The sequence below is a fragment of the Physeter macrocephalus genome, chromosome 5, assembly GCF_002837175.3.
Source record: "Physeter macrocephalus isolate SW-GA chromosome 5, ASM283717v5, whole genome shotgun sequence".
NCBI lineage: Eukaryota > Metazoa > Chordata > Mammalia > Artiodactyla > Physeteridae > Physeter > Physeter macrocephalus.
In genome coordinates this window covers 47,044,872-47,066,678 of record NC_041218.1, presented here as the reverse complement: position 1 = coordinate 47,066,678, position 21,807 = coordinate 47,044,872, and the positions used below count along the sequence as shown (strand labels likewise).

The window sequence follows — 21,807 nt, the reverse complement described above, 5'->3', positions numbered from 1 at the left end:
GGCAGACAAATGTTTTTCCTCTGAACTTGGACTTCTTTTGGGGAAAAGTTTCAGCCCCAATGGGGGCTGTAATGGGCAAAAGAGGAGAGGGATGGGGGTGGCATGTATCATTTGGGGTCAGGAATGAGGTGAAGCTTCAAGAGCAAGGAGGCTGGCATCGCAGATACCACGGAATCCAGCACCAGAGCAAGGGGGGCTGGTGAGGTCGGAGTGGGACCCAGCTTCCCATGGGGACTGCCCCTCTGGGGGCTGCACTTATTTCCATGTGGAGTCATAGAATCAGAATGCCAGATGGGGAAACTGAGGCCCAGAGGAGGAAGGAAGTCACATTGCCTGTTAGATGTTGGGGCACTGGTTACAGGGTCATCCCCTTCTTGTGTCATGTGCCACCTTGCTGGTGTCCTCCACCAGCTGAGCTCTCCTGAAGGTGAGCCTCCATGTCCCCTTCTCTACCCCACCACAATGTCACTGAGCACAGGGCAGGACATAGGGTGGTGGCAAGAGGTGCAAGAAAGGGGTGGGTGGGTGACACAGGACTGGTTCTGCCACCCTTGGCATCGTGTGTGCTCAATCTGAGTCCTACTACCTGTACAGGACCAGGAGTGAGGCAGGTGGGAGCCACTCACCTTATCATCCAAAATGGGCTCACACTGTGAGTAGTTGATCCGTGAGGCCCAGGTCCCATTCTCCAAGCACTCTCGGTAGGCATTCCCTACAAAAGATGCACCAAGAGGCGGGTCACTCCCCTCCTCAAGAACACTCCCTGGCTCCCTGGTGCCCGCCCACAGGATAAGGTCCCTATGTCTCAGCCTCTCTAGTCCGGGAAACACGTCTGAACGTTCACGTGAAAGTCATTCATGTGAAAAGTGCACAAAAGCCTTACCACTCATGGTAGCTAAAAGGCATGATAAAACCCAGTTTTGATACAACTTTTGAGTAGCATTTTGTACACTTCCTTTAATTTTGTTTGAAACTGAACCCCACTGTGAGCCCTGGGATGCGGCTGAAGATTCACTGCTTTCAGCATGCCGAAGAGTTTCCATCCTCATCGCAATCATTTTATGCTCATGAGATCTATACTTTTCCCACCAGTATCAGCACTTCCACTTTCACCATAGTCACTATTTATACAGCAGGTGTTCGCCCTGTACCAGGTCCTCTTCTAACTGCTTTGTTTACACTCGTCCATTCAATCCTCAGGCAACCCCATGGAGTAGGTACTGAGATTAACCCATTTTACAGATGAGAAAACTGAGGCACAGGGAGATCAAGCAACTTGCCAAGGATACAAAGATGAGAAGATTCAAACCCAGAAGGTCTGGCTTCAAGGTTTATGTTCTTAACCCCTAGGCTACTGGGTAGCGGTACAGGAATGACAGCGATATGGGGAAACAGGACTGTGCTGCTGACCTTGAGCTGCGGCTGCCTGGGAGACAACCATGTGATCTCTAAATGTTTGAGAACCTGGCTCTGTGTTAAAGTTGGAATGTGATGTGGGAAAAGACATTCCAGAGCATCAGAGTCTGATGTGCTGAAGTGAGGGTTTTATTGAAGGGAGATGTATGAAGTTCAAGGAATGCGCATATTTTCTTTAAATCCTAGCCTGACTGTCAAGCTCTAGCTCCTAAGCCATGCTCCCACCGTCACTTCCAGTCAAAGGAATGCCTCACACCTGATAACTCCAAAGCCCTCTGCCAGCCTCTGCTTTGCATTTCGCTGTCTTATGTAACCTACCTCCCCCGCTTACTTACAAATTCTAAACGATCTATTGTTTGGGGATAATTTGTACCAGCGTTCTGCTCTTTGGCTAATGGGCAGTTGTTTGTGGACTTTTCTTTGGGGCTTATGTTAGAATCACAATATAAAGCTAATTTAAAAAAAATAGCTCACAGAGCACAGAATCATAGAGCTGAAGGGGAAACCTTAGATTGTTTTTGGAAGCAATGAGTTCTGAAATAATTAAGTTACTTTAAAAATCCACTTCCGCTGAGCTTACAGTGAGTTAAAAGCAATGGAGTTACGAAGGAGCACTTCCTGAAGAGCAGAAACAATGGGGGAGATTCTGTTAGCCTAACTGTTTTTTAATTTGGTGCTCTGAGCTTATAGATTTTTCAAATTCAGGATTTTTACTGGCCTATTCCTGCCTCTTGGGCCTGTCACCTGTCAGTGAGGCCTGCCTCTGGCAGGTCCCTGGCCCAAGTGTGAGTCAGTCCGGCCAATGCTGGTCTGACACCAACTCTGACCCCAATATGAGGACACTAGCTCCTAGCCCTTGACCATGGCACCCAATTCCCCACTTGGGTTTTCTCCCTCTACAGGATTGTTTTACTGCAGGTTGTATGTTAAGAGAAAGAAAGAAAGGTTGTATGTTAAGAGAATTTGATACATAGGGTCAGTGATGTTACTGAACTAAAGGACAGAGTATGGGGTGAAACCAACGGGACCGATGTAAAGGCATTTTGGGAGGGTGGGTGATTTTGTAAAATGAACAGTCCCTCCCTAATGGGGATTTAGAGTCCTTCTCAACAGGCCTGTGTGAGGTGAGACAGACTCTGATCCTGGCTATGGTTCAAAGGGCAGAAAAATTTACCTTCTGTGAATGTGTTCCTAGATGTTATCTAGCTTTTCTGAAGTCAGTGCTAAGCTCCTTCCTCCAGGAAGGCCTCTTTGATTGCCTGCATCTCACGAGTCTCTTTCTCCTGAGCCTCCCAACACCCCCAGCCCTCTCAGTCCTGACAGCCTGAGCCCCACATTCCAGCCCTTGCTCATGACCTGGCCTCAGTTGTTCAGGTGGGTGAGTCTGGTGTCTCAGACCAGTGTGGGGCTCCCTGAGGACAAGACCTCAGAATACTCATCTCCCAAGTATGATATCTTGTGGTGGTACTGACCATGGGGCGGGCTTGCGGAAAGGAGGGGGTCAGGATAGAGATGCTGCAGATCTGAGACCTTTCTGGTCCCTCATATCAATGCCCCTGGGGTACCAAGCTCCGTGGATTCTGTCTCCTCTTTCTTTTTCCGGAGTCCATCCCTCTCCTGCCTACCCTTCCACCCACTCTCTAGTCACCTTGCACTGGCACAACACACTCCTATCTTGCCTCTTGGCTTCATCTCTTGCCCCCCTCGACACTCTATCCTTTACCCCCACTGCCAGAGTGATCATGCTGATTTCTGAATAAAAGACATCAGCAGCTTTTTATTGCTCTTGGGAATAAAGTCCAACTTTCTTGGTGTGCTATGCAAGGCCCTTGACACCCAGGCCCCAGCCTAACTTCCCTGACCCATCTCTACCACTCCACATGGCAGCTGACATTCACACCAGCAGGCCTGGCACACACCGAGCTCCATACTGAGCCACCCCTTGAGACACCCTCCTCACTCTCACCTTTTACTCATGGACATATTCCTACAAACCCCTACTTATCTTTTAACCCCCAGCTCTAATGCCACCTCCTCCTGGAGGCTTCCCCAACACCCAAGATATTATAAGTAATCTCTTCTTTTTCCCTCTGAACACCTCCTCTATGTCTTCCCATCTCTTGAAACATAGGTCTTCACACTCTATTGCCCTTGAACTACAGCCACATATACATTTCATGTCACAGTCCAGTACACACACACACCGCTCACATGACTGAATCCAGTTTCACAAAGTGAAATTTATCTTGACCACAGCTATAATATTTTTGTTACTTTCTAATGAATTATATTTATTCTATATACAAATACTAGTCACAACCCACTAAATTTACTTCACAATCCACTCTTGTACAACATAGTTTGAAAAAGAAAAATCTCTTTTAGAGCATTTGCCGTAATTCACTGAGTCTCATCTCTTTAGAATTGATCCTTCTTTTCTTTGCTACTGAACTTGAGCTCCCAGGGGACAGACAAGTGGGAAGAAACCATATTGGAGTCAACAGATCCCTCCTCAGGAGTGAGCCACTGAGTATACGTGGGCTAATCAAATTGACTCAGGTCTGTTGAAACCTTGGAAAGCAGGGTCTGAGATGTGGGATGTAGTGGTGGGAGCGAGCTTCCCTCTGGGGGCCCAGCCATGTCTGGGAATGAGGCTCTGGCTATAGACACTGGGTACCAGGGGACTGGAAGAGAGATGTCCCCAGCACTTCGGGGGAGCTGGCTAATGAGGACACTGCGCCCTCAGGCACAGCCTCGGACAGGAGAAAGTAAGACAGGAAGAGTCCCCCCTGGCAACCACAGGAAGATGGGCACGGAGAGTCTGAGGGCAGATGGTCAGGCCAGAATTGTGGGGATGGATGTAGTGAGGTGGATGCCTGTTACCACAGCAACACAGATGCCTCCGCTGAAGATCGATGCTAATGGCGTGCAGTGTAGTCTGCCAGGGGCATTAGGGTCTGGATGATGCAGGCAAGGTCTTCTCTTCCAGAGCTCTGTGGTCTGGGAAGCCTGGACTCTATCCCCTGCAGCGTGCCCTGGCCTGTTGAAAGCCCTCATTACAATGTGCTCTGTCCCTTTCAGATGCTGACACTTTGACAAGAGCTTCTGCTTTGGGCAGTCACCTGAGAGGTCCAGGAGCCTGGCTGGGAGAAGATGAAAGCTTAAATTCTAGCTGTAATTTTGTCTCTGGCTGATTAAGTGACCTTGGCTAAGTCCCGTCCCTCTCAGACTCATTTTCCCCACTCAGAAAAAGTAATGTAAACTGCCTCTCAGTGATGCTATTGGCATCTCAGGTGGGTCGAGTATTTGTTGTGTGGGACTTTTCAATCTGCTAACTGCCAGTAGTACCCTCAAGCCACTGTGACAACCCCAGACATCCATACATCACTTTTAAGCGCTCCCGAGGTTGGCACTTCTATCTCTGATAGTCGAACTGGCAATATATGGGAGATGGGGACCATGAGGGACCATTTTTTGGTGGTGGTTATGAGGGAGAGAGTGCCAGAGACAGGTTGGGTGTGGGAGGGTGCTGACAGGGTGACGGGAAGGGCCAGAAGCAATATTTACTGAAGGGATGAGGTCATGTGCAGGACTGAAATTTCAGCACCACGGACAGCAAAATGCTACCACTGCCCACTTCCCACCATGAACGCAGGTGGGGAACCTTGGAGAGCGCCTAAGACTTAGCCCTCCCGGCTCTGCCCATTCAGCCCATAGCCCTGGGCCCAGGCCAAGAAGGTCAAGATAATCCATGACCCTCTTCAACGCCCAGCTTCAGTCCTAGTACCTCCAGGTGCTTCCACGACTGCTCCAGCCCCTGGAGGGTCAGCTGCTCACTTCTCTTAGCTCATGCTGGGTCGGTTTTGTTCTCTCATTGATTTCTGTAAAGGGGTCATGCCTTCCCAGCTAGCTAAGGAGTAGGGGTGGCAAGGCCTAGGTCACCTCTGGCCCTTTCTTAAGGGCTACACAGAGCTTCACACACACAGGGGCTCAGGATGGACCGAGGTGGTGTTGTCTAGGTTACCGGGGAACTCCAAATGAGAATGAGAGGCTCAGGGTGGGCCAAGAGGATAGTCTGTCACCTTGGATGCCCAGGCTCTGCCAAGCTGCATGGCAAATGCAAAACTGTCCCACGTGCAGGAGCATCTTGAGTCACACACTCATGCCACGGGCAGGCTGAGCCCCACTGCCAGAACTGTTGACACTGTAAGTCCAACCCTTGTTGGGTAGGGGTGTCCATCTGAAATAGCAAACCTGTGGTCAGCATCCTCCAGATAACAGACAAGAAAGTAAATTGGGAACTGAGTCAGCAGGCATCTCCCTGGGAATTTAAGAGGGCGAGGCAACTTCTCCTTCATTTGGTCTAAAGAGGCCCAAAGAGGGAGACATGTCCACGGTCACCAGCAATGAAGAGGCAGAAATAGCTCTCCCCCAGGACACACTTTCTTATGGGAGATCCTGGAGTCAGTGTTTCTGGAAGGGAGAGGCTCTCCCTGCTACCCTGTGTTCCAGAAGATGTAGTCAGTTGTGCCACCTCTGCAATGTCCTAGACACTTAGTGTCTGGACCCCCCGAGCAGAAAATGCTTAAAGGGCCAGATATGCCACCCTCAGTCCCCTTACTGCTTTTCCCTGCAGTTGGACTACTGCAGACCTAGCTATCTCCTTCCTGTCTGGCTTGGGACCTACGCCTTAGGTCACTTTTCTTTTGCGGGAAAAATCTCTACTGCCTGGACTAGGCAGTGATACTGTGGGTATGACTAATTGCTTTTCACCTCCAGTTAAGAGACCATTTGGGGAAACACGGTACAGTCATGGTGCCAATAGCACAGTCTCCCTGAGCTTCCCGAACAATGTGCGTCTCCCTGAGTTAAGCTTGAATATTTCCCGTCTTGATCTAATGACCGCACATTGGTGGGGTACAGGTGGGGGCAGCTGGTGACGCTCACCCATGCTCAGGACCAACCTGCTGGGTTGAGAGATCGGGAATCTGCTATCACCAACCCAGTCATCAGGTTGGGAAGGGCCTCCTCGGGGCCATCTGCTCGTGACATCTGGGATGAGAGAAGGGAATTTCTTTCCCCTATCTTCAGTATTGTGTGGACACTGCTCTCCAGACCTCCCCAAACGCTCAGCTCTCTATTTCTGAAGGGCTTTTCACCCATGATGCCCCTCCGTCCTCGAGTAGGTATGGCAGGGGTAAACGTCCACACTTACAGCAGACGGTGGGGAAACTGAGTCAGGGAGGCACAAAGCAGATTCATGGAGACCACAGTGGGCCCATGAAAAAGAGAAGAGGTGTGAATGGAATCCAGCTCACTGAGTGAGATCACTGGCCTCCCGAGGGAACGGGCAAGTGGGAGGAGGTGCCTATCCCTGCTCCAGCCCCTATTGTGCAGGGCTCCCTCCTTCCAGTCACCCCTAGCAGCTCGTCGCCATGACGCCAGCCAGCGGAGGGAGGCGGAGACAAGGAAGCCCGCGGCGCCGCGGAGTGGAGGATGTCAGGGGAAGGGGCCACGACAACTCACCCAGCACACCGCCCACCCTGTACAGAGAAACGGAGGCCCAAAGAGGAGAAAACCCTGCCCAAAGGTGAGACAAGCAGGATTAGAACTGGCTCCCAACCATCGTTTCCGCGAAGTGATGGGGGTGGGCGAGTGGGGCGGGCGGTGAAGACATCTCTGGCTCGCAGAGTCCTGTCCTCCTGTTAACACCGGGGTCTCTGGGGGCCAAGGGGCTGCTTCTCTCCAGAGGCCTTTGGGGATCAGACCCTCTTAGTGTAGACAGACCGCCCCCTCCCAAGACACCATCCAGAGACCACACAGTTTGGTGCCTCTCAGGGACAACAGAAGGCCACACCACCTCAGAAGGACAGCCATCCTCGGTGGGAGTGGGACCCTCAAGGACCTGATCCCGGAGACACGACCGCTTCTCCTTCCAGACCCCAGGCCTCGCTCTCCTCCCCTTGCTGACAAGAGCCTAGCTGGGCACGGGGAGCCCCAGACAGCGTCGTCTCCTAGTCATGACAGGGCCCCACGAGGTTAGTATGTTTTCTGTGTCCTTCACACAGATAAGGAAGTTGAGGCTTAGATGGGGTGGAGCGGCCCGGCACTCAGCGAATCGCAGCAGAGCCAGGACTTTTTGGTGAGCTCTCCTGAAGCTGGGTCTGGGTTCTTCCCGCTATTCTTCGCCTCCAGCCCCACCCCTGCAGGAGCTGGCCAGACTCTGGAGCACCTGGTTTGAGGTGGGTGAACTGCATGTGGGGTCCTTTGGGGTGGGTCCTGAGAGTCACTGGGGGTGGCGATTTGCCCTGGGGGTTCCAGACCCTGCTGGGGTTGCCAGGGTGTGTGGGGGGGTGGGCAGGGAAGGATGCTGCAGCCTCTGACTCAACAGCAGGAGGGAGGGGAGGACAAAGTCAAAGTTCCCAGCCAATCTGGATTCAGATTTAGATGGTACATCCTGAACATCAAGCGGCATCCTTCCAGAGTACTCCAGTCCTACATCATGACGCTACGGACAAGCAGCTCGGGCTCTAATGCTAGCAGAACTGAGGCCCACGCCCTGGAATTCAAGGTCTCCGTGATCCGGCCCTATTCCCTCTCCACCTCTGTTCCCACCCTCCCTTCCACCTGACACATCACTGGCCCAATTTTTCAAGGCCCTGCTCCCCAGCACTTCCTCCAGGAAGTCTTCCCAACTTGCTTCTCCCTTTTTTTTTGGAATCAACCTCCTCCCACGTACTCCTACAGCCTTGGCTGTACTATTTCACTTAAGAGCAAATAGCAAAAAGTTCTCTTTAAGAATCTCTCTCTCTCTAACACAGGAGCCCCTGGAAGGCTGGGTCAGGTCTTATGCCTCTTTGAAGAGCTTGTTTCTAGTGGAGAAAAGGCAACATACCCACAAACCCAATAAAAGGTGAACCTGGACAGGGAATGGGACATTAAGTGGAGGATTCCTGGGGAAGGGGAGAGGGAAAGTAGCGGGTGGCTGCATCTCTGGTCTTCCCTGAGATGAAGGGTCCTGAAGCAGAGGGACAGCTGAGACTCCACTGTTACACTTCTCAGCTGTCTGGGCCCCATGCATGCAGAGGTGGAAAAATGCTAGAGTGTGGGCTGAGAGCTCCCAGAGCCTGCTGAGGCTATTCAGGGCCCTGGCTTTCTGTGGGACCCTGGGCAAGTGTCTTTTCCTCTGGTCCAGTCATATCCCAGCCTTAAGCAGCAGGGGCGGGGAGGGCTGAACTCAGCACAGAAGGCCTCACAGCTGGGAAGTTCTCAGTTGTCTGGATGGCCAGAGGGGCATCCTTTCTGCTCTCTCTTTCCTCCTCCTTTCCTCAGCCAGACCCCTCAGTGATGGTCATGCCTGTCCCACTTTCCCTCTCTCCCAGCAGGAGACAGTTCTCACACACAGGGTAACTGCTGACCCTTGGGCTTCAGGGGTCAGGGTGTGGCTGGGTCTCACTGGGGACTGGGAATGCAGACCTGAGTTCCTGGAGTCACAGCTTCTATTTCTCAACCCAGGGGGCCATCTACCTGGGACCCTCCCTGAGGCTCCACCCCAGGACCAGGCCTGTCCTCAACAAATGTAATGTCCCCACTGCTTCAAGACCTTCAAGAACCACTCCCACCCCCTCCAGGAAGCCTTCCAGGAATGCTCTAGTACCCACCAAACCCATCCTTCCAATCCCTGATGGTTGATTTGTGTGAGCTTGGTCTTTAAGCAGCCTGGGGCTCTGTGAGGACAGGGCTCAGCCTTTCTCATCACCCCTGGCTCCTGAGCACAAGCAGGCAGACCCAGAGGGAAGACCCCTGTGGCTGGAAACCACCTAGTTTATGTGTTTCCATTTTAACACAACTAGGGCTTCAGAATGTCTCTAGACTGGGGTTCTGGGAAGTGGAGACCCCCCCCCCAGTCCTCCCCATAGGGTTGGGTTAGGTGAGGCATCTCTTCCCCTGTCCTGGCAGATGTCTCAGTATTGATGGGCCTGCCATTCTCAGCAGGACATGGTGCGAGCCTGAGGTCAAGGAGCCGAGGCTGAGCCGAGCTGGGCTTAGTGATTCCGCAGGAGGAAAATGACCCTGTCCACGAGGCTGCGGGACCCTCCTTTGCAGCCACGAGGACCACAGGGACAGAGGTGCCTGAGTAGGGCAGAAAGAGTGAGGAATGGGAGGAGGGAGAGATAGAGGATTTGGGGAGAAGGGAGGGAGGGAGGGGGGAATGGAGAGAGGGGGAGGGGGAGGGAGGGAGGGAGAGAGGGAGAAAGGGAGCTGGAGAGGGAAGATGGAGGGAGGGAGGGAGGCAAAGAGAATCACATAGATAGAAAACAGAGAGACTGAGAAATACACAGAGACATATACACACAAAGAGACAGAGAAAATACACCCAGAGACAGAGATAGAACCACACATAGAAACAGAAACAGAGATAGAGCCATGGAGACAAAGAGAGCAACACAGAGAGAGACACCCACACAGAGATGGGCACAGGAGTGGAATACAGGTGAGAGGTGGGAGGAAAATGGAATACAGTGCCCATCTCCGGCCAGACCACTGCTGGGCTAATCCACTTCCCTTCTCCCTACAGACAGGGAGACTGAGGCCCAGGAAGGGGGTGGGACTTGCCCCAGGTTCTACTGTATATGGACATTATGATAGTTTTGGGTGGCCCAGAGTTTGAACCTGATTCCCATATGGGCTTCGGGGAAACCTGGGAGAGGCAGAGAACACCTCCTGCCATAGGGCTGAAATGCCAGGCCCTCACCTTCTAGGCTCCCTTGTAGCCAGAGCTGGAGTGTGGGACCCAAAGCTCCACACTCCCCCCACCTCAACAGACGTATTGGCCCTGAGGAAATCAGTGAGCTGGGGGCCCACAAAATGGGGGCAGAGTGTTTCCTGGGGACCACTGCAGGAAGCTTAAGAACCCAAGGCAGTGATGACAGCAGGGCCACAGCCCATCTGATGGCCAGGGGTCGTGGCGTTGTCAGGGCCCACTCAGGGAGAGTAGGGGTTCCCTCACTGGGCCAACTCTGCCCTGAGTTCTTGGCTGGGGACCCCATTTCTGGTTCTGGTTCTCCATTCTATCCAGTAATTCTGTAAGCTCCCCGATAGCCTTTCAACAAATTCCTTCTCTGTTTAACCCATCAGATTTGCTTTCTCAGAGGCAGCAGAGCCTTAGTTAGAATCCTTGTTCTGTTATAAGCTGTGTGATTTTGGGGAAGTCACTTAACTTCTCTGTGCCTCAGTTTCCCCATGTGTAATATGAGGATAATACTATGTCTCTGTTATTGAGTGTGTGTAAAGATTAATGACTTAACACAGGTCAAATGACAGTACAGGCACCCAGAACCTGCACCAGGTGGGGGAAAACACTGGAGGGGACTCGGACACGTGGACACTTAACTGGGTTCTGCCATGGACGAGCATGTGTGGCCTTGAACAAGTCCCTTCCCTTCCCTTGGCCATTGCTGCATCTAGAAACAGTCCCTGGGTAAGAGTAACAAGGCTCTGACCAAGTCTCCCACACTTGCTATCTGTAGCTGTTAGCTAACCACACAAGAACTCCTGAATACCTTGTCTCCAGACCAAGGCACTAGCCTGGTCTTCCTCATCCAGCCAATTGCATTCTCCGTATCTTCACTCAGATGTCCCTCCAGCTCCTGAGTCCACATATCCTCTATTGTGCTCAGCATTTTCCTAGCGTGGTCCCTGAATCCTCCCTCTTCCCTGTCTCATGCCAGTCTTGTCAGTTACAAATGGATCCATGGCTCTCGCAGCCTCCACTTGACCTGGGTCAGTTACAGTAGCCTCCTAACCCCTCCTTTTGCCACCAGAGACTCTGTGCCCCAAAGCTGAGCTCCTCTGCTCACAAGCTCCCCTAGGCTCCCTCCTGCACCAAAGGTGAAGTCCTCTGCAATACCGTGCATCATCTGACCAGCATCCATCCACCTGGTCTCATCTGCTTTCTCCTACCACCTGTGCTCCATATAACACTGGCCAGTCCTGAGGCACAAAGCACGGTCCCCATCTCTTCCCCTAGACTTACTATACTTGCACCTACTAAAATCCCACCTGTCCCCAGAAGTCCAGCTCAGAGGCTAAACCCTCCCTGATCCTCCAGGGTGAAGGCATGAGTCTTTTCCTGTCCCTCTAAGCTCTTCTCGCAACTGTCTCTCATGGATGCAGTGCTGCCCGGTGATTAAGAGTGACGGCTGAGGGAGCTGATTATAACCTTGAACAAAGTGACTTCATGTCTCTAAGCCTCAGTTTTCTCATCTGCAACATGGGCATAAGAGCAGTACATATCTCAGGGGGCCTTAGGGAGGTGGGGATGATGGGATTACATATGCAAAGCTCTCTCAGTGGTAGCTGGCACCTGGACCATGATACACACATGGTAGCTTTGTGGCCGATTCTCTGTGCTCAGCTGAGTGGACGAAAGTACATGTGGACTGTTGCCTAAGCTTCTGTCCCATGCGGGCAATGCCCGCCCTCTAAAACATGAGGCTTCAGCAGGGGTCTGACTGTAGCATAACAAAATTGGGAAGAAGAGGAGCCGGGACCCTTTCTCCTCTTCCCCCAGGCTTCTCTTTTTCCCTCCCCATGTCCTTCTTTCTCCAGGAAAGATCCCACTGAAAAGCCAAACAGAGCAGGAGGAAGCGGTGGCTAGGAGGCAGGGGAGGAGAGAAATCAATCACCGCATTGCCATTGCCATTAGCTACCTTGGCTCTTCCCACCTCAGCCGCCACACTGGTTAATGGCAATGCTGCTTCTGCCCCACGTGCTTCTCCCATTCGCCAGCAGTCAGAGTGCAGGCAGCACTTTGGTCGAAATGAAGAAAATTGTTCATTAGTACCAGGGGCTAATTGGCACTACGTTTGCCAACCTCCGTGGCACCCTGACCTTTTTTTCAGCTTCTCATTTGACGTGATGTGAGTGGTCTTGTACGTGCTGCAGCACCTCCTTTGGGAAGTCTTCTCGCCTCCCCTCCCCTCTTCCTCCTCATCCCACAGCCATTTATCACTCTGTATCCCTTTTGTCTGTTGCAATTGTGAGTGGGGGCCTCAATGCCAGTGCAGTGGCTGGCACACAGTAGCTGTTTAATAAACTGTTTGAATACTGTGCTCAGCTTGGCCATGGAGAAGAGATCCAGGTCCTGTCCTCGGGGGCCCCAGGCTGGTCAGGGAGAGAGGGGACAGCTCAGGCTGTAGGAACCAGAGCAGAGCTGCCTCAGGTCCACAGGCCGTGGGGTGGAGGGGCCGCATCACCTCACTTAGCGCTTGGTCTCCGGGCTCAGACTGAGTCAGGGCCCCTGATTTCCACTGTCCCACCCCACACGGCTCACAAGATGCTAAAAATACAGTTTTATAATCTCAGGACTGGGAAGGAACGTGGAAGCCATTCCTTCTGATTGCATATCTCCTGGGTCAGGGACCTCACCTCCTCCCAGGGAGGTGTGTTTTAATCATGGATAGGAAGTGTGGTCAGATGACGCAGAAATCTTCCTCAGCAGCCCCACTACCTCTCTCACTCCCTTCCGTTAGGAGCACCACTGTCTTTGGACTCTTCCAAGCACAGCTGTTGTCTGGGACGCGAGAGCCCTCCGCTGGTGCAGACAGGGGAATGCCGCTCAGCCTCAGATGCTACCGTCTAGCCCTCTAACCATCTCTCGGGGTGAAGGCCTGAGTTTGGACAGGCGTGCGTGTGCGCGCGCGCGCGCCATGTGAGTGAGTTGACAGGGGAGCTGTGCCACTATTCAGACACACATTCAGAGACAGGTTGCTATGATGTTTCCAGGATGAGGGGCTTCAGACAAACAGATGCCCTCCACTCTTGCCCAGCGTCTCAGAAGGCTCTTTGCTGGTGGGGCGGGGCTGGAGATGTGAGTGGCCGTTCAGGGTGGGCTAGTGATGCTGCATTCCACAGCCTCACAAGACACTCCCACTTGGCTTCCATCAGACCTTCCACAGGGCATAGACTCAGGCACCCCCTCCCCACCCAGAGCCCATCCGGAACAACCCCACCTGGATGCTGTGTGACTCCTGTAGCCTCTGCTGCCTTCCTCCCCAGAGTGTCAAGCCAGCCCGTGATTGGCCAGGAGGAAGGAGAGCACAGGCTGTTCTCCCAGGGAGTGGGAGTGGGCGGTCCTGATTCAGACACCATGCGTTACCTGGGTAGCAGGAGTTATGCTGACCACCACCCCGGACTCACAGCCCAGAGGGCCAGTCCGGGGACATCTGGGTAGGGAAGAGGTTACACCCCACACTCTGGCCCAGAAACGGCTATGCTTTGCATGCCCCTCAACACAAGCCTCACCCCATTTTTCCTGCCTCCTGCTCTCCTCCTCTCCCACAGTAGAGTCTGATCGTGGCACTCACCCTGGGGGTTGGGAACTTAGCCTATGCGCCCCACCCCTTCCCACCTCCCCGGGGAGATGGGGAGCAGAAATTGGCTAAACAAAGAGACGCCCTAACGGAGAAACTTCAGGCACCAAGAGTATATCATGTGGGAGAGAGGTTTGTCCTCAAAAGGAAGGAAGTATTTCCTTCTCCCCTTTCTCGGCTCTCAGCGCACTGGAGCACGGGAATCGCGGGGAAATCACTGCCTTACCGAGGTCTGAAGCTAACGGTGAGGTAGGGGCAGAGGAAGTGCGGCCACAGTAGTATGTCTTTAACGCCGGCCGTAGGACGGTACCACCGCCCTCAGCTCTTCGACGCTGGGTCCGGAGCCCTCGCTACCCCCTAAACCGCCCTCCTGGGAGGCGGGTGCTGAACCCGCGGCGGAGGGTCCGGGGGACACTCACGGGTCGTGTTGTACTTGACCCCGTTGAAGTACTCGGGGCACTGCCTCTCCACCACAGCTCCGGCCGCGCTCCGGGGCCAGCACGTCCCGATCTGGTCCAACGTCGTGTTGCAGTAGGAGTAGGGACCTGGCGACGGGAGAAAGCAGAGCGGGGCTCAGAGGGGTTGCTGGGGGCGCGGGGCGCCGCAGGACGTAGGGCGCGAGGCGCTCGGAGCGCGGAGCCCTGGGCGTACCCACTGCGCCAGGGAAGAAGCCCGCGCCGACCCGGTCCGCTCGCCTCCCGCCTACCCTCGGGGTCCAGGGGCAGCCCCCAGCCGTCCAAGAGCAGCTCTTCTGCCAGCTCCAGGCTGCAGTCGTTCTCCAGCAGGCTGTGGAGCAGTGCCGCGTCCATCGCGCCCCAGAGCCGCGCGCCGAGAGGGAGTGTGAATGCGCGTCCGGCGTGGCTGCCAGGGGCTGTGTTCGAGAATGAGCGGCCGAGAGAGCGCAGGGTCCTGGCCCTGCTTGCCCAGACCGACCTTCCGGACAGCCTCCGGACGCTGCGCCGGATCGCCCGGAGCTGCCAAGTCGGGACCTTGGCGGAGAGGAGCTGCAGCGCGCACGGAGCTGCCGGTCCACCCGCTAGGTCGCGGCCAATGGCGGCACCAGGGGGCGGGGCCAGACGGCTCCTCTCGCCCTGGCCCAGCCTCCCGCCCCCGGCCCACCAGCCCTGCCCTGGGTCCGCCTTCTCAGGCCCGGGCAAGGTCCGGGGGAGGGTGGCGGGAATGGAGAGTGTGGGCCTGGTGGGCGGAATGACCCGTCCGAAGATCGAGGCCCAGGGGTTGCATGGCGCAGCAAAGCGCGCCCGCCCGCCCGAGGAGCCAGAATTGGGTGTCTTGCCGCCTGACTTTCTCCTCCTTGAGCGAGGACACTGGAGGGGGCGACAGGGGGAGTGGTGAGTCCACGTGCAGATGTGCGCTCTAGAAAAGTCCCCTTAGCCCCTGGGAAGAAAGTGGATTGGAGGGGCTTCGAGGGAAGCAAGGGAGCCACTGAAGAGTCTAGTGAGATCAAATGGCCTGAATGGGTGCAGACCCGGACCAAGCTGTGGGGGCCGGGATAGAGAGGGACTTCGGGGAGTGCCAACCCTGGTGAGGAGGAACTGGAGAGAGGAGTGGGTGGGTGGCTTCCAACAGGAGCCAGGGGGCAGGGATAATGCCAGGTCTCCCGCTTGGGTGACTGGGGCCGGGGGTGGTGTTGCCATTTAATGACATGGAAAAGTCCAGGCGAGAATCTGTCTGAAATTATCTGGAGGATAAGAATCCTTGATTCCATCTGGATCCTTTTATTGCCTATGGACTGAAAAAATAATATGCCTTACAACTTACAGTATATGCTCTATTAGATTCCTCTGTGATGAATAAAACAGAAACAATCCACTTAAAGCCTGCCTTAACTCTCTTGTGATTATGCGTGTTTTTCCTTTATTTGGACCTCAGGGGCATGCATTTTAATTGATCAGAGTCTTTGATTCATGACCTCTTATCATCATTAGCCCATATATGGCCCAACTTTATTTTATTTTAGTCTTTTCTTTTATGGAAGTTTGTATGTAGTAGCACATATAAGGAATCTATTGCCCAATCCAAAACGAGATCATTACCAATCACTTACAAATTTATCTATATACTCCTCCCTCAGAGGGAACATTCTTTTGAATGTTGTGTTTATCCTTCCTTTGTTCTTAGTTTTTTCAGTTTGATCGCATGAATGTACGTCTAAACAATAGGTTGTTTGTTTCGACTTGTTTCTGAACTCTGTTAGTCAATATGCATTTTCTCAATCAGTGGACACCTAAAAGGAGATGCCTACCATGTGGGGACCTGAGAAACTGTTCCTGAAGTCCGAGGGCATCCTAACAGCCTGCATGTCCCACCGCAGGGGCATGGTTAATAAAGGATGATGCGTCCCCACGGTGGCTGCTAGGCAGCACCACAGCAACGTGGTGGATGAATAATTAATGACACAGGGAAATGTTCACTCGGAATTACAAGAGGAAAAAGCAGGTTACAAAACTGTGGACACAGGATCATTCCAGTTTTGTGGAAAAAAGAAAAAAACATGAGGCTCTATGGTTTGATAAACTTCTGGCGGATGTAAACATAAAAAATTCCTGGGTTGTGGGATAATGAGTACTTATCTTCCTCTGTCTTTTTTTTTTTTTGGTGGTACGCGGGCCTCTCACTGTTGTGGCCTCTCCCGTTGCGGAGCGCAGGCTCCGGACACGCAGGCTCAGCGGCCATGGCTCACGGGCCCAGCCACTCCGCGGCTGGAAGATCCGTGGGATCTTCCCGGACCGGGGCACGAAGCCGTGTCCCCTGCATCGGCAGGCGGATTCTCAACCACTGCGCCACCAGGGAAGCCCTTCTTTGGTTTTTAAAAATATTTTTTCCAAATTAAATATATGTAATATGTATATGTAATATGTATTCCATTTATAAACAGATGGATGATATTACAAGTCAAGCAGGGCAGAGCTCGTGTTTGGAGAGGCTGGGACTCTCTCCACTAGGCTTAGAGGTGGGGAGGATGTGTATCACCTGCCAGGGGTCACGGGGAAGGCGAGGGTCCATGCCACACACTGGGCAAAGAGGGAGGGCAGGGAGAAGGTGGTGGATTTGCCTCTGAGAGCAAAGAGCTCTGGCGAGGGGAGGGTGGGAGCTCTCCTGAAATGGGGGGCCTCCATTTTTTGCCCGATGGCTGCTTGACACGCTGGTGTAGCCATGGTCTCTCTTTCAACCTTCACAGTAAGCCTCTGAGGTCGACTTTGACCAATTTTTAACAGATGAGGAAACTGAGGCTCAGATGTTATAGGCTGAATAGTGTCCCCCAAATCCATATGTTGAAGCCCCAATCCTTAATACATCAGAATTTGACTGTATTTGGAGATAGGTTCTTTAAAGAGGTCATTGCTTTAAAATGAGGTCATTAGGGTGGGCCCTAATCCAATGTGACGAGGGTCCTTGTAAAAAAAGGAGAATAGGACACAGACGCACACAGAGAGAAGACCATGTGAAGACACAGGGAGAAGACGGCCATCTACCAGCCAAGGGGAGAAGCCTCAGAAGGCACCAACTCTGTTGACACCTTGGTCTTGGACTTCTAAGGTCCAGAATCATGAGAAAATAAATTTCTGTTGTTTAAGCTACCCAGTCTGTGGTATTTTACAGCAGCCCAAGCAAATTAATACAGATGGGTTGGCTGACTCATCCAGGGTCACAAAGTTGTTAGGTGGAAGAGCTAGGATCCAGACTTGGGTCTGTCTAACCCTAACACCTGAGCTCTCGACCACTCCACTGTTAAGGAGGGCAGACAACAAGGTTTTCCTCTTTATGCGTGACTCGGGCTGCGTTTGGTGCTGGGTCCCAGTTCTGGCCAGCACCCTTGTCTCCTTGTGTTCCAGCAGTAGCTCCAGATCCCAAGGGCACCCACAGCCCTCCTCCTTCCTTGCTGCTTCTGTGGATGCAGCCCTGAGAAGGCCAGGACACTGCGCGGGGACTTGGGAGCATCTTTCCAGAGCCCGTTAGGGCCCGGGGCTCTTCTGAGTTAGCTCTGCAGTGGCTATAACCCTGACCCTGAATCAGCCGCCAGGAAACTCTAAGGGGTCAGAACTCAGGGTCCTAGCTGCTACTTCAAAGGTTCTTACCAGGAGGTAACACCTGTAGCCACGGCAACGGGTGAATGTGTTTTACACCTTCTGCTGGTCTTGCCGGAGTTTGAGAGCAGTGAGGTGCCCTCTCCTCGGGCACCTGAATGCCAGGCCAGCCAGCTTCCTTGGGTGTAGACACAGGGAGCCGGGGGCTGCAGGAGGACTCCCGGCCAAGTTCTTCATCATCAGTGAAGGACCCGAGCCCCAGTGGGGAAGGGGCTGCCCAAGGACAGACACAAGGCCCGGGCCTGGAAGCCAGTCACCCTTCACCACCTGCTGAGCTGGGGCTGGCCCGGGAGAGCCTACTTCTCCCACAGGCCCTGGGCCCGCCCTCAGCTTCCGGGGTCTGCCGCCGGTGGTGGCAGGGGGCTGGCGTACCTGAGAGGTTGGTGAGGGTCGTGATTGCGTGGCAGTATTGTTCCAGTAGCATCCACACGGGCTGGTCTCTGGGTGCCTGGCTGGGCCCGGCCGCCTAGAGGACAGGAGAAATGAGAGTCAGGCCCTGGCTAGACAGTGACAGCACATGCCTGCCTGTCCCCCACCCCACCCCGCCTCGTCCTGTCACTCATCCCTTTCCCCTCTACTGTACAGAGGAGAAAACAGAGGAGGGAAATGCCCAAGGCCACACAGCAGAACAGCAGCCTGGCCAGACCTGGAACTCTGAGAAGGCTTTAGAAGTGGTCTAGTGCATCTTGGATCCCAAGGGAAGACTAATGCTCTGTCCATCCCTTGGCCCCCAAAGGTCTCTTCTTCCGGGTGGGATGTGCCCTGTGTCCTTCTGTCAGCAAAGCTGGGGTGGGGGTGTCCGCCAGCCCTTCATTTCCCCAGCAAACATTTGTACTGTGCCTACTGTGTGTCAGGCCCTGGCTGGGGGAAATGGTGTCCTCAGGGTAGTCCCAGGCCAGGTGGGGATCCCCTAGACCTGGAAGGTGCAGAAAAGAGGGGAGAAGAGTGGATGATTTGACTTTGTTTCCCTGTCACACAGGTAAACAGGCAGTTACAAATGTTATCACATGGGACTCCTAACTTGGACTTGGGAAGACAGGGGAGGCTTCCTGGAAGAGGTGGCACTTTGGGGGCAACCAGACGGATGAGTAGGGGAAAAGGAAGGAACCACTGTGCCAACGTGAGCGCTTGCCAGGGAACAAACGTGATTGTTGCAACAACGGCAATTCCATCCAAAAGACAGAAACCATCTAGGATCCCATCTCCTGAAAAGATCATGAGGGACTTCTGGATGTAGAGGGACAAAGTAGATGTGGTTATCTTTGCCCTTCAGGGGACCAGCTTCTGGAGGGAAAGATGGATGGGTAATCAACTTGTTACAGTGTCTACAATTCCTGAGAAGGAATAAGGTAGCATCACAGAGGGGGTCATGCTGATGTGGGCTTTGAAGGTTGAGTAGGAGTTTGCCCAGCTGATAAGGGTGGGGCCAGGAAAGGCATCCTAGACAGAGAGCAAAACATGTTCAAAGGCAGAGAGGCTGGGAAGTGCATGGTGTGAAACTGAACAAAAGCAATGCCCTCTAAAATTCTAACCCTTGTCTCCCATTCTTTCCAAGACCACCACTTCTCTTACCTTGTGGCCAGTGCACGCGCGCACGTGCACTTGCACATGTGTATGCAAGATGACTTTTTTTTTTTTAAATTTATTTGGTTGCACCAGGTCTTAGTTGCGACAGGCAGGCTTACTTAGTTGCAGCATGCATGTGGGATCTAGTTCCCTGACCAGATATCGAACTCCTGCCTCCTGCATTGGGAGCACAGAGTCTTAACCACTGCGCCAACAGGGAAGTCCCGCAAGACGACTTTTGCACGTCCCCCCAACACCGATATTCTTGATCCTGGGATTCTGGAAGGCACTGCCCCACTAGTGGGCAGCCCCTCCCCTTTCTCCTGCCTGTCAGATATTTCCACTCTGGCAGCTGGGTCAACGTTTGCCCCAGGATGTCCCCAGGACCAGAGCCCGACAGCCCTCAAACATCACGTTCCCCATGTCGGGCTCAGTCCATTTCCTGTGCTGGGGCTGGAGGCTGCATGCTCAGCCCCACCACGCCGGCCTGGAGCTCCTAATTAATGACTCCGCTCGGTCAGGTGGGAAAGCCGAGGACTGCACAGCCACCACTTACAGGCACTCACTGTACCTGGGTTCTGCCAACTGTCTCCACAGGGCTGGAGGCAGGAGGAAGCGCTGGGAAGCAGAGGCGCTGTGTGTGAGATTAGTGTGTGTGCAAGGGGTATGTGTGCGGGGTGTTTATATGTCTGTGTGGGGTGTGTGGTTGTGTGTGAGTAGTATGTGTACAGTGCGTGTAGTGTGTGTACGTCTGGCTGCTGTGAGGGGCTTCCTGAGCCATCAGCTGGGAGCTCTGGCCGCGTAGCCTGCAGGACAGACACTGGGGGCCATGGTCTGGCTGTTCACATACCCCAGGGCTGCCAGGAGCTCCCCAGCATCAGCTTCTTGGGCATCATGAAGGCCTGGCTGTCCAGAGAGCCACCTGCCAGGGGTGAGGTGGGCTGGGGAGGGGACACTCTGGGTCCTGGGAGTGTTCTGATGCCCCACCCTCAGCTGGGTCAGGGGAGAGTGTGGGCCCTAAGCCTAACCCATCCCCCTTTCCCATCCCCTTTCTCTTCGTTTGAGAAGCAGCTAGTACGCTCTCTCTGGGGGCAGGGGGGAGGGCTGAGTTCCTAGTGAGCCACCAGCCTCTGGAAGTCACGGTAGAGGCAATGCTCAATGCAGAGGCATGTGGTGTTGATGGTGGACTCTGGCCAACCAGATTCTTCATCTTAGATGCAAGCTCCTTTTCTCAAAGCTCCCCGTGGCCACACTGTGGCCCCATCACTCAGTCATCTCATGTTCAACTTTGCGAGGGTCTGAACACTTGGCTCTGAGCTCATGGACAGGGGCGGCCGGGCATCCTCCGCCAGGACTCAGGCACTGTGGGGCTGTCCTTGTATCAGTTGCTGTCATCTGAGGCCGTGGCTGAGTCTTCTTGCTGAGCAAAGCAGGGGCACTGGCTGCCGTGCTCAGTATTGACGTGTGCTGTTCAAGCCTGGGCAAAATGGGCGAGTAGATCAGAAGTGGTTTTGGAATAATTCCCAAGTCTGGGCTCCGTCTCCACCTCCTTCTCCACTGGTCGAATAAGCTGGCAAAGCCAAAGATGTTCATTCTCTTCAAGGGGGCTGGTTGGGTGGATTTGACTCAGTTCAAACCTGCAACGTACCCTGGAGGTGCCCGTTTTGGACAGAGCCGCTGCTGCTAATGGTGGTGGGTGAGTGGGGGAGGGGCGGGCAGGGAGGAGGAAGGAGAGGCCGGTGCCCCCAGAAAGCCCACAGCGGGCCAGGGAAAGCAGAGACACGGCCATGAATAATTATCCCCAAGGCCTGGGTGATGAGCTCTCAGAGGCAGCAGACTGCACACATGCCCATGTTCAGGGCTCTGGGGATGTTGCTTCTCAGCACTGTGGCCTTGGCCAAGTTACTTAACTTTTTTGAGCCTTGGCCTCCTCCTTTAAAATGGGGATAATACAAACCCCATTGGGTTTTGGTGTGCATTAAACAAAGTACTGACTGTCAAGAGCTGGTACATAGAAGACACGTGTTACATGGTGGCTCTTGTCAAGGACTTTAGGAGGGGTACAGTTAGGGAGCTCAGCAATGGGGGGTTCAAACCGCATTTGGGGGAGTCCCACAGCCCAGTTCAAGCCCTTCTCCTCTAGAAAAGCCTCTTAGAAACCCCATGTCCTGCCTTCCAAGCTCTGCAGCCAGTGTGGCTCCCCCGCTCAGCCCTCAGCACCCCTCCCATGTACAGTGGCCCCTGAAGACGCACCTGCACCTCCCTCACCGGGCTCACTGCTCAGCAGTGCTCAGTGGATGCTGGGTGAGAAAACTGTGCATGGAAACTGAGTCCAAGAGGACGGA

At 53.8% G+C, this 21,807-nt stretch overlaps 1 protein-coding gene across 13 annotated transcripts in view; it reads right to left on the bottom strand.

Moving 5' to 3' along the window:
• Positions 1-21,807, bottom strand: part of CRHR2 (corticotropin releasing hormone receptor 2) — a 52,685-nt gene that overhangs the window by 24,855 nt on the left and 6,023 nt on the right. For 9 of the 13 annotated variants that reach the window (XR_003679817.2, XR_008617362.1, XR_003679815.2 and 6 more), the window contains exons 2-5: positions 18,269-18,362; positions 14,497-14,661; positions 14,210-14,335; positions 627-712 (exon numbers count right to left, since the gene is read on the bottom strand). Coding sequence is in view for 7 of the 13 variants with exons in the window: in XM_028489923.2 (XP_028345724.1) it covers positions 627-712; positions 14,210-14,335; positions 14,497-14,661; positions 18,269-18,362 (471 nt within the window). In the remaining 6 variants the exon portion in view is untranslated. Of the gene's footprint in view, positions 1-626; positions 713-14,209; positions 14,336-14,496; positions 14,662-18,268; positions 18,363-20,312; positions 20,565-21,807 lie in introns of those variants that run through there. The other 4 variants (XR_003679820.2, XM_028489921.2, XM_007130010.3 and 1 more) reach the window with 2 other exon arrangements.